Source organism: Aureobasidium subglaciale, assembly GCF_000721755.1.
Source record: "Aureobasidium subglaciale EXF-2481 unplaced genomic scaffold scaffold_3, whole genome shotgun sequence".
NCBI lineage: Eukaryota > Fungi > Ascomycota > Dothideomycetes > Dothideales > Saccotheciaceae > Aureobasidium > Aureobasidium subglaciale.
In genome coordinates, this window is record NW_013566992.1 from 867196 (window position 1) to 878832 (window position 11637).

The 11637-nt window shown below is 53.0% G+C and overlaps 6 protein-coding genes across 6 annotated transcripts; 3 read left to right on the forward strand and 3 right to left on the reverse strand.

Moving 5' to 3' along the window:
- Positions 1 to 37: 37 nt before the first annotated feature.
- AUEXF2481DRAFT_26853 (uncharacterized protein) lies at positions 38 to 1547 on the reverse strand (the record flags this gene model as incomplete). The annotated part of the gene is made up of 2 exons (XM_013491307.1): positions 38 to 1282; positions 1341 to 1547. The coding sequence occupies 2 exons, from the start codon at positions 1545 to 1547 to the stop codon at positions 38 to 40; spliced, it is 1452 nt and encodes a 483-aa protein (XP_013346761.1).
- Positions 1548 to 1870: 323 nt separating this feature from the next.
- AUEXF2481DRAFT_487516 (uncharacterized protein) lies at positions 1871 to 2712 on the forward strand. Its single transcript, XM_013491624.1, has one exon. The coding sequence runs from the start codon at positions 2059 to 2061 to the stop codon at positions 2566 to 2568; it is 510 nt and encodes a 169-aa protein (XP_013347078.1). The 5' UTR covers positions 1871 to 2058; the 3' UTR covers positions 2569 to 2712.
- Positions 2713 to 3381: 669 nt separating this feature from the next.
- AUEXF2481DRAFT_36991 (uncharacterized protein) lies at positions 3382 to 6194 on the reverse strand. The gene is made up of 2 exons (XM_013491417.1): positions 6040 to 6194; positions 3382 to 5975 (listed from the first exon to the last, which is right to left on the reverse strand). Exons 1-2 carry the CDS (start codon positions 6043 to 6045, stop codon positions 3492 to 3494), a joined length of 2490 nt encoding a protein of 829 aa, XP_013346871.1. The 5' UTR covers positions 6046 to 6194; the 3' UTR covers positions 3382 to 3491.
- Positions 6195 to 6196: 2 nt separating this feature from the next.
- AUEXF2481DRAFT_72577 (uncharacterized protein) lies at positions 6197 to 8419 on the reverse strand. The gene has a single exon (XM_013491504.1). It carries the CDS (start codon positions 8335 to 8337, stop codon positions 6472 to 6474), a length of 1866 nt encoding a protein of 621 aa, XP_013346958.1. The 5' UTR covers positions 8338 to 8419; the 3' UTR covers positions 6197 to 6471.
- Positions 8420 to 8542: 123 nt separating this feature from the next.
- Positions 8543 to 10452, forward strand: AUEXF2481DRAFT_36993 (uncharacterized protein). Its single transcript, XM_013491418.1, has 2 exons — positions 8543 to 8791; positions 8849 to 10452. The coding sequence occupies exons 1-2, from the start codon at positions 8787 to 8789 to the stop codon at positions 10329 to 10331; spliced, it is 1488 nt and encodes a 495-aa protein (XP_013346872.1). The 5' UTR covers positions 8543 to 8786; the 3' UTR covers positions 10332 to 10452.
- Positions 10240 to 10854, forward strand: AUEXF2481DRAFT_36994 (uncharacterized protein). Its single transcript, XM_013491419.1, has one exon. It carries the CDS (start codon positions 10331 to 10333, stop codon positions 10574 to 10576), a length of 246 nt encoding a protein of 81 aa, XP_013346873.1. The 5' UTR covers positions 10240 to 10330; the 3' UTR covers positions 10577 to 10854.
- The last annotated feature ends 783 nt before the right edge of the window (positions 10855 to 11637 follow it).

An 11637-nucleotide genomic window follows, 5' to 3' on the forward strand; every position in this document is an offset into this window, starting at 1 on the left:
TCCATCTATCCATTACTTCGTCCATTCCATCTTTTCCCTAGACCTTGCTGTGGGTTGCGACACCATCGGTAGGACCAGCAGCGGCATATGCTGCCTCCTTGCGCTCTGCCTCAAGGGCGGCAGCGTCGGTGGTTTGAGGACGCGTGTCTGCTTCGGTAAAGACCTTGGTGGGCTCAACGTACTCGCCGGTGGCCGACTTTTCGGGTGCGAGAATGCTGGAGCTAGTGGGCTGTCTGCTGACAGCGGGGCTAGTTGGAGGAAGCTCGTTGGTGGTCGAGCCAGTAGCGCTTCTGAGAGTCTCCCACCACTTTGCAGCGTCCTGAGGGGTGTGGGCCTTGAAGGCGTACTCGTGTGCCATGGTGAGCTTGTTCCCGAAGCTGCTGCCCGACACATCCTTGCCCTTGACCTGGAACTTCTGTCCGTCAACTGCACCAACCATGCAGTCAGGCAGGTACAAAGATGTCTCGGGGATGGGGTCCTTTGCAAAATCGTCGTCGGTCTTGAATTCGTGCATGAACTTGGAGGGAGTGATGACCCAGAAGGAGGACTCGTACTTCTTAAGCAACTTGCCCTTCTTCTCCAGGGAGCCGGCGATCAAAGGCTCGGTAGATCTGTGGTTCTGGTTGGGGAAGGAGATGTTGGACATGGTGCGTGGAGGAGCGTTGGGGTCGATCAGGACCTGGTTGTTGCGCTGAACAAAGCCGTTCCACTCAAAGTCGGGAGCGATCTGTTGAGCGGTGCTGGTCATGTTGGCGTACATGGTGCGAGTCTGCTCGGCCTGGGCACCGACAATCTGGTTGAACTGAGTCAAACCGTTCTGGATGGTAGTGAGGATGTGGGCCTCGAACTGGGCAAAGCTGTTCTGCACGGCGATGATGTCGTTGCGGTTGTTGTTCTCCTCGATGATCTGCTTGTTCAAGCGGTGGTAGACGCCACGCTGGAGAACGTAAGGGTCTTCGCTGGCGTGGATCTTGCCGCCAGCGCTGTCAAAGGAAGCTGTGTGCTGGCCGAGCTGCTCAATGTGCTTTTGCGAAGTGGCGCGAGCCTTGTCTACGAGCTTGCCTCCCTTGCCAGCGCCCTTTGTGAGCTCCTTGGTCTTGTTCTTGACCTCGGTGTGGAGGCGCTCGAAGATGGGAAGCACGGAACCCTTGAGAGTCTTTGCTGTTTCGGCGTGCGAGTTCGAGATGCCCTGAGTGTTGGAACGAATGGTATCAAAGGCGCCGGCGACGCCACCCAAGTTCTGGTCGAAGTGGTGGCCCTCCTTGAGAGGATGCGAGACGGTCTGTTGTGTGGAGTCAGTGTACTGTTGTAGTCCGGACCAAGTGGCAGAGCATAATCACCTTGAGGACCTTCTCGTACTCCTTGGCGTGCGAGTGTTGCATCTTCTCGGTGGCCGAGACGTAGTCTTCGAGGTAGCCACATGCATGCTTCCATGCTTGCAGGCGCTCGTGGAAGAGCTTGGTCACCTCGCTGGTATCCTCATCAGGGACAGCATCATCGTCGTTGGTCAGACTTCTGGTAGGCAGAGCGCGTTCTTGTGTGGCCATGTTTGCGGTTTGATGCGTGTGATATGGTTCGGCAGGAGGGTTTTCTGTGCAATCAGACTGGCTATCAGCGACATGTTCAACGAGGGGCTGCCTGCATCATAAACTTGGCAGCAACAAAGAAAGGCGGTGAGCTCCCGCATCCGCATGATCTGCGCGGGGTATATGAGATTGGAAGCTTACCCGCTGGCTTGGTGCTGTCTGTGATGTATAGGTGGTATGCTTCTCACGTAGAGCAGACGGCTGCCTTGGTATTTGTATCATGCTCACTCGAGGCGCAGCTGTTGATCAGACTGTTACACTCATGCAAACCGCCGATCCCAAAACCGTGAACCTCCTATCCGACCCCGGTCGATCATTCGTTCAATGACGATTAGCCTTCACACCTCGCAAGCCACTGTCGTAGACTTTGGGCTCGTGCTGGAGTTCGAGACCAAACCGGCTTCCATGGCGTTTCCTGGCCAACAGACCCTTTCAAATTTCGAGACACTCCAAGCCACAAAGCCTACCGCAGATGGTAAATGCAGCCACATCAAGCACACTATCCAAGATTAATGGCTGGATGGGGCAGCCATCAGAGGCCCATGTAGATGGAACATATCAAAGGTCGGCCTTGGCTTCATTCACGCTGCCATTCCAGCCACTGAGCCCCTGTTCGTCCCACAAAGCCGCGATACCCTTGCACAGAGCACTGGTAGAAGTCGAGAGACTGTCTTTGAGGGCTCTTGCTAGTACGCGGTGTGATATCGTTGACAACTCCGTGAACATCAAATTGTCAGTTATGGCCTGTCGGCTCGACTCGTCTGTTCGTCGTCCCATGAAGGGTCTCGGAATCAAAGGATCTGGTCGAATATTCGCGCCGAGCACGGTTTCCAGCTCAAACCTTATTTCTGGAATCACCTCGAGGGGTCCAACATCAGTCTCAGGTACCGTCTATACCGTCACCCAATCAGTCTCTCTAGTCCACTGCATGCATATCGGTGAAGTTTCAAATCACATGACCAAATGCTTCTTCTTGCGGTAATCGAGACCCCGCAAATGCAAGAGGACCTAGCGAGAGGTTTGTCCAGCGCTAGCCGATAGTGGATAGCAGATCACGTGTAGTACAAGGGATACAAGCACCCCAGGCTTCGAGATAACTCGCTCTTCGAGACGATGCTCTGTCCTATCAGATCAGTGTTATGCTAGAGTGCTTCCATAGGGGAGATCTGTTGGAAGCAGTCGTATGCTGAAAATGTGACCCTGTCACCTTGGTATATATATATATCACAGCAGATAACTATGTAGACCAATTAGCCTTCAAGTCACTGCCTCATATATCTTCAACAAGATCTACCCTTGGCCCAAGCGAGGTCATGTCGCCCAAAGTGTCAAGCACAGCGAAGTGTCTCCAAAGTCTCACATGCCACTGTTGTCCGCAAGAGCTGTACGTCGATGCGGAGCTGCTTGCACAAGAAGATGCAAAAGAAGAGGTTGATCATGATGACCATGTTGTGCATCTTGTGCAGACGAATTGAAGAATGACTGAAGATATATGGAAGAATGAAGATTCGTGGCTCTCATTGCATTTCGACGGTCGCAAGCAAAACAAGAACAATAACCAATGTAGATGAAGAAGAGAAGGTAGAAACTTATACGCCAATTGATGCGCCTCGAAAATGAATAGCCAAGATGATAAAAGAAACGCCTCTTTCCGCTGCACCAAAACTCCGTGATTCCCAATGCAATGTGTGCTTCGACATATCACCACAAGTCGCTATTCTCTTCGTCTTGCCAGAGGCTACTTTGATCTCCAAACGGTTGTGAGTCGGCCGTATACCCAAGGTAATCTTTCTGGGTCGAATTGTTGTTCGGTGTTTCGTGAGCTGGCTGAGTGGGAGGCTGTTCAGCGCCGGCGGCAGTATAGTCTCCTGATTTACGTTGCTGTTAAGAATGTCAGCCATGTGGTTACCGGTCATGCGTGTCGTTTCGACTACTGACCTCCGACCATTCCTGATATTTGCTATACTCCTGCGCTTGCTTCTCCTCGGCTTCTGCCTCTGCTGCGTCTTGTTGTTGCTGCTGTTGCAATTGTTGTTGCACTTGTTGTTGCTGCTGCCTAGCTTGGGCTGTCTTTTGTGCTGCAGGTGCCTGGCTCTGAGGATGATACATCTGCACTTTGGCGAGGTAGCTGTACATGAAGTTGGATAGGAGCACTTGGCTGTGCAACGGCCTTCTAGGATTCGCAAGCTTCATATGCGCCATCCTGTATATAGCACGTTCTTCCAGGATACTGAAGCGGGTCCAGTTGTAGTCGATGTCTGGTCGAAGTATCCTGGGAGCAGGTTCTGGAGAGGGCGCTCTGAGAGACTCTTTGGGGGCTTGCTGTTGTTGCTTTTGCTCCTTTGACCGCTTACCTCCTCCAAAAATGGCAGAGAGAATGCCGGTGTCTTTGTCTTTTCTGCCATCTGCGGACTTCCGCGAGCTTTCTCTCTTACGTTCTTCCTCAAGTTTAAAGCTATCCCGGTCAAGCACGATTGACTCTCGACCTTTGGGGACAGTGGCATTCCCGTCGATGGAAGACTGCAGCACATCAAGTCGAGTCTTCTCCGCAGGCTTGGGATGTTGTTTAGCAGCGGCCTTTGACTTCTTGGAAGCCTCCTTCTCGCGCTCTTTGTCCTCAATCTTGCGTTCTTTTTCTCTATCCTTCTCCTCACTACCGAGAAGCCAATTCCAGCTTGTTTTCCGACTGTCTTTCTTTTCGACCTTCTTCTCTTCGTAGGTTGGTACCATTGTGAGCGCATCGGTTCGCGTATTGCCACTACCAGGTAGGGGCGAGGGGTGGGATGATATGTCTTCCAGAGTGGATTTCGCAGAGGTTGAACGAGATGAATTTGAATGGACGAGACCGGGTCTGGAGTGCGCGCCTCTCGCACTGGGACGGGCACGAGGAGGAGCGGCATGCTGTTGCGACGGCCCATGCGTAGAAGGTGAGGATGAATGCTGCTGCGGCTGCTGCTGAGACGGCGGTATGTGTGATGATTTTCTCTCTGGCACGGTGAAGTTGTTCGCCGGCGGAGGAGTCTCGACTATCTGCGGAATCGGGCTGCTAGCTCCAGGTATCGGGGCAGTGGTACGACCGTTAGTAGCGATTCGTGAGTGGAATGTGGTCACGGGAGCAGTGTTTTGAGCAGCAGTTTCCTTTGCTGGGCTAGCCTTTGACTTGTGTTCGACTAAATCTTCGGAGGAAGCAGAGGTCAAACGTCCTGCACCACTGGTAGTAGCTGCTTCACGAGCAAAGCCTGGCTCTGTCTGCACGCGCGTAATTCCCGGAGAAGGAGGCTCTCGTAAAGATAGGGAGGGCGAAGGAGCACGACCCCCCTCGCCGTCGGACTCTGAATGTTTGCTGTGGTCGGACTGACGGCTGAGAGCTCGTCTGGAGAAAGGTGCACGATCCTTGCGCATATAGGTTCGCGTGGATCGCTTGAGCGTTGGACCTGGAGCAGGCAATACCGGTGCCTCTGCCATTGAGATGGCCGAGTCGAGACTGTTCCTAGTGGAATCCAGAGTAACGTTGTTGACCAGACCTTCCAGCTCTTGTAGATTCTCGGCGGTTGGCGATGTTTGTGAGTGTTCCTTCTCTGATCGCTTTCTTTGCAAGCGTTCTGCACCATCTTCGTAACCCTTGGACGAATCAATCTGGCGTGAAAGCATGCTCTTTTTCCTTGTGAGACTGCTACCGGAGTTTGATCTCTCCACACCGGGCATCAGAGAGTCGCCAGAGCCCGAGCGCTTCCTTATGCGATCAACACGATCCTCGACAAACGTCTTGAATTCCTTAGGGGCGAGTTCGGGATGGAGGCGTGCTGGTACCCAGAACAGGCGTGAGGCTTCATCATCGTCAGAAGCCTCAGGAGAGGTGGAAGCAGAGGGAACGAAACTGGGTAGGTCCGGATCTGCATTGTCGACACTCATGGACATGCGTCGAATGGCCTGAAGGTTGTTGAGCTCCTGGGCCACAGCAGCAGGACTCGACTCATAGTCAATGTCGTTCAGTGGAAACTGCTGTGTTGCCGTCTCAGCGGATGACGAAGAGTTCCTAGACAAGGTCGGTGGAGAGGACGGATCCAGAGGGAGGTTTTCGGCACCGAGACTCCCCTTGCGCGTGACCGTGTCGGACGAGGGCAGTTTCTCGTTGCTGCCAGTCTGTTGGAGGGGAGATCGTGGCGGTGAGGCGCGCTTGGTATCGAGATACGAGGGGGAGAGTTGGTAGGCTTCGATGGCAGAGCCCACGAAGCTGAGCGGTCGCGAGTTGCGGTTCGAGGGTGTCAAGTAATCGTCGTCGTCGCCGCCGTACATGCCTCCGATGGCCTCTGTGACATGGTGGTTGTCGTCCGATATCGAGATCTGCGGCGCATGCCTACGCACATAACTCGGCGCATCGTGAGAGGCCTGCAGCGCGTCAGCATGTGCCATTGTTGGTCGACTAAAACTCGTCGCCCACCATGATACGCACCTGCATGGCTATGGGAAATAGAGGCTGTTGATGGGGAAGCCAGACACTTCAGGAGACCGTCATACACGCGACATGGACCGCCACATTAGACTCGCGGGCAGGATCACACACTATGGGCCAGATTGAAGATGCAGGATAGAGATAAACAAGTGACACTACGCTTCCATGTTTATTCTTCACTTCCCTAAACTGCTCGGGGCCTGAGGAGCACGTCTTGGCAAACGCTGTTCGTCCGAATGCCGGATCCCTCGAACCCGTCCGTGTCCAAAGAGTCAGACCCTGCTCGCCTTGTCTTGTTCGTCATCTTGTTTACATTTGCCTCATCCTTACTGCTCTTGCTGTCGTTGTAGTACGTAATATTCAGAGTTGGGTATCTTGACGCTAAAATGCACTGTAACTCCATCCATGCCTTTCGTCCTGCACAATTCTTCCTCAGTTGCTTGCTGCTATGCTTTTCCTCCACATGATGGCCAGAGCCGCTCCAGCGCACACCGCGGCTCCGAGGCCAATGTACAGATTCGTTCGGTCAACATCTGACTCCTCGTTCTTGGGGAACGCTGTGGAAGGAAATGTTGCGCTTTCTGCGAGGTGCACAAAAAACTCCGAAACACTTCCCCATGTCACACTTACATGAAGTGGCTTGGGCACTCGCAGCTCTTCAGTGTATTGGTCCGGCTGCATCTCACTCCTCTGCACTGCTCTATCTTGATCTGCTTTCAGCGCCGTATAGACACCTGGTAACGATTCGAGGTGAGCATACTTCTTCCTCATCTCGACGATATAACCAAAGCTGTCCGGGTCACTTGAATCATATGTGTAACACAGCAGATCACAGGCTTCAAGTTTAGCCTGGTTCTCCAAGACAGCAGGCTCTAGTTCGCCCAGCTCTTTGAGGATGAGATAGCATTGCCGGCCTCCCGGTAGCTCAACACTGTTGACAGCGATCTCGGGCTTGATGGTCGGGTGGTAGGTTGTGCTAAAAGGTCTGTTGAGGAAAGCTGACAGCAAACTCGACTTACCACTGCCACCAGCACCGATGACATAGCACAGAAAGACATTTCGCTCCACACGGCCAGGCCTGTTACGTCGCTTGCGAGCCTTTGTAACTTTGAGAGCAGCCGTCGTACCTCCTCTTTGGGGACTTTCGAAGCCGAGATAAGCCAGATACTCCAAGGTGACCTTGGGCTCCTCATATGTCGTCATGCTCCACTGGGCCAGCCAACCTTGCAAGGTGATGTGGCCAGCCTCGTTCCGGACAGTACAAGATGGGAAGTCCGAGTCAATCCAAGAGGAAGGAAGACCTGGGGTCGGAGCGAAAAGGGCGGCCAGCTCGGAGTCGTTGAGGCCCCCATCGTTGTCCTTGTCGTGTAGAAGGAACAAATCTACGAAGAAGCGGTATCCTTGTGGACTTAGCTCGGCAGAACTAGAGGAAGCAACATCGAACTTTGGATGCAAAAATGTGTCCTTGAGGCTCAGACTGTCGGTGTATTGAAATTTGCGAAGGATGATCCAAATGGTCTCATGACGACCCTTTTCGGCGAAGGTTTTGTTCAAAAGGAGGAAGCCCTCAATGTCAATGCCACCGTCGTGAGCGTGTACAGTGCGCTTGATGCTAACAAGATCTTGGTCCGAGAGGGGTTTTTCGAAGCATTTGACTTGGAAGTCGTGGAGCTCGGCATCATTGAGCAAACCGTCCTGATCCTTGTCGCACAGATAGAAGATTCTACGCAGAGCAGATAGGGCAGCAGGCTTCAGTGAAGATTCCTTTGCATCGTATATGGGAGCAATGGGATGCGTGACCGCCTTTTGGCACAAGAAAAAGACCTCGTTGATGTTGTGGTGCTCGCGTGCACTTGTTCGAATACAGGAATCGATTTCCTTGAACTCTTGCATGACGGGAAGCATCTCTTCGTCGACGACTTGCTGGGTCGAGACATTCTTGGACAGATCGGCCTTGTTGGCGGTCAGGACGACGGGGACATTGACGCCTAGAGAGCGGAAGTAGGGCAGCCAGAAGAGGGCGACACGCTCATAGCTGTAGTGGTCCGAGTAGACCAGAAGGATGACGTTGGACTTGCGCAGTTCGTTGCGCAGATTGTCGCGTTCTTGAGGAAGCGCGGATGTGTCGACAATGGTGGTCGTGACACTCTGCGGAGTGCCCAGAGTCGGAGGAATCGAGATGGATGGTAGCACGGGTTGGATCTTGTTTGTGACAAAGACGTCCTTGACCAGCGACGTGATCAAGCTCGACTTGCCTGTGCCTTCATCACCGCACACACATACGCGTACCGTGGCCATTTTGAGCGTCAGCCTCCTCTCTAGCTAGCGGAAGGCGAAGGTCAATCTATGTGGAATGAAGCCTCTCAAATGAGGCAGGCGCTCGGAGCGCAGACGCGAAGACGAAGACGGCAAGCACGACGTTCCCCGCGATGGGGAAGGCGCCCCCCACAGTCTGGCAGTCTGCATCATGTCGCGAGTCGCGACACTGACCAGCCGAAAGCTTGCCCATCTCCCATCTCCCGTCTCCCGTATCCCGTCTCCCATCTCGCATCCTGCCTCTTGCATTTGCTTACCACTTGTTCTGTCGTCCGCATGTGTCGCAGTAGTCCTGTGTTTTCTAGCATACACTGATCCGACTCGACTTCCTGCCATTGTCGTTGCTCTGATCGGCCATCCTTGTTGCATCGGCATAGCGATACGCTGAAGCCTCCGGCGCATTCACCACCACTGCACCAACGCTTGTCGCAATGTTGTGTGTTCACGTCAAGATCGTCTGTCTTGATTCTGTTCATGTCTGATATGTTTGCAGTGTTCTACCGCCTCCGCCGCGTTACCCAAACGGGAACCTATATACCGGCTATCCTCCAGGTGCCATCATCGAGACCAACAACACCCTCGCCAAGCACACAGGCCCCGAGTATCAGCTGCTTGTCGGTGAGGGTACCTATGTCCAACGTGACGAGCTCCTTCTGGCCACACCGCCGCCCCATCCTTCAGACAACCCCGTGCCCAACAGCAACCCTCTCGCTACCACCATCGCTCCTCCCACCCAGGGCACCAGACTCTCGTTATGTATAGTCGCTCCGAAGAAGCTCCCCGACAATCCTCTCGCTCGTACCATCACTGCCACTAGCCAGCGTTCTGCTGTTCCTACGAGTATTCAGGACGATCCTCTGACCCCGACAACCGATTCGGCCTCGTTCTTCCGATCATCAAACACTCCTGTATTTGGCGACAACAATCCGGCCCTGGCTCCAATTCCTACAAAGGACAATAAAGACCCATCAAAGAGGCGTAAGCCAAAGAACAACATCGTCAAAAGTAACTCTTCATTTGTATCTCGCGTCATTCCACATGAAGCTCTTCAGAAGCGCCTCCAGGAACGCAACCCTCAGGGTGTCTTTGCTTTCTCGAACATCAACAGAGCGCTTCAGTGGTTGGATCTCTCTTCCGATGTCAAAACAGAGAATCTGACTAAAATCCTGTTTACCAAAGCTCATGCTCTCTGCCATCATGTCAATCCTTTCACCAAAAGCACCACTCATCTAGATGTCATCCTAGGCTTCTCCTCTTCGGACATCATCTGGTACGAGCCGATCTCCCAGAAGTATGCGCGCATCAACAAAAATGGTGCCATCAACTCGTCCGCCGTCTCCTCCATCTGGTGGTTGCCCAATAGTGAGAACCTCTTTTTGGCTGCTCACATGGACGGCACTCTGATTGTGTATGATAAGGAGAAGGAGGACGCCCCTTTCATACCTGAGCAAGAGACTTCTGATTCTGCCGACATCCAATCTGGCCCTGCATCCTTCGTCATTAAAAAGTCCGTTCAGTCTCGTAACCAAAAGACCAATCCCGTAGCTGTGTGGAAAATTAGCCACCAGCAGATCAATTGCATTTCCTTCTCTCCTGATGGCAGACATCTTGCAATCGTATCGGAAGATGGTTCTCTGCGCATCATCGACTACCTCAAGGAGCAACTTCTGGACGCCTTCACCTCATACTACGGTGGCCTGACAACTGTGACATGGTCTCCCGATGGCCGCTACATCCTTACTGGTGGCCAAGATGATATTGTTAGCATCTGGTCTTTCGCAGATGCCACCCTGGTCGCCCGTTGCCAGGGACACAGCAGTTGGGTAACGGACGTCAAGTTCGATCCTTGGAGATGCGATGAGCGCAACTACCGCTTTGGTAGTGTGGGTGAGGACTGCAAGCTTTTACTCTGGGACTTTTCTGTTGGTATGCTCGGCCGAACGAGAGCAGTAAGTTTCATCTCTGGCCCTTCCTGATGAATGGCCTACTGATCAAAGGTGTACAGATGTCTATCAAACACCGAGGTAGTATGACATCTAATGCGATCATCCGCAAGGAGACCAATTCTACTGTCGGCCGCATCAGATCACACTCGACAATTTCTGAAGATGGCGATGGTGATGTTGCAGTGAACGGCGCAGACGTACTTCACGGCTTCAGATCCAAGGCCAGCACAGCCATGTTACCACCCGTCATGGTTAGTTTGGATCGTTTTGCGTAGCTGGAAGCTCGCGTGCTGATCATTCGCAGTCAAAAAAGATAGACAACCACCCGTTGAGCTGGCTCGAGTTTCAGGAAGACTGTATCATGACAGCGTGCAAAGATGGTAAGTGTTTCGTGAGGCCGTGTTGGGAAACAAAGATCCAGAAGAGATCTGTCGGTGAATTGCGCGTCTTCTACGCATCGCGCGGTGCCGATCGGGCCTTTTGATTCCGCAAGAATTCACGTTGGGCTGACACGCTTCACACAGGTCACATCCATACTTGGGATAGGCCCAAGGAAGGAACCGGAGAGAACGGACACTACTCGAACGATGCCGACAACAACGCTACTTGATTCGTGCACACGATCAGATACAGGCACCATGTATAACGATGGCGTATCGGTCAAGAGCGCCCTATAATGTATAGCTGTCGTGTAAATAGCAACGACCTCCCATGGACAGAGTCGGCATGTGGAAAAAACTAGCTGCACGTCACGTCGTTCCGTCGGGAGTAGTTTGTAGGAGATGCTCAGCGATACGGCTCCAAGAGACGCTTAAATCATGTGAAGCTTAGAGAGGTGTTGCACTGCGGCTGATGTAAATCACGCCATAGCAGAAGCGCAGACCCGTTGCACAGCAGAAAAGATTCGAGTGCTCAAATCCCAACCACGGAATAGCGAGGAATTGTTGACGATAAGGCGAGGATTTCTTTGTCCAACAAGAAAATAGCAGGGTTCGCAGAGGGTAAGACCGAAGCGAGACCGGACCCTTGATCAGCAGAGAGCCGCAGACGTGAGTCGTGATCGCTCTGCATGTGCATGTGTGAAAGCCCATGATTTGTTTTGCCAGCGACAAGACAACAGGCTGAATGGTGCGATACACATGACGAGTGCACCTGGGGGGCTATCTCAGCAGAGGCGTTTGTTTTCGGGAAGAGCAAAGGGGCCGGTTGCTTCTGATTGCAGACATGGAATCTGTACAAAGGGACCAACGGCAGACCCGTCTCGCGCCGACACCAACGAATCTTTATCTCAATCGGGCACGAGCTTCTTGGGTTGGTTGTTTGAGAACGTCATTTC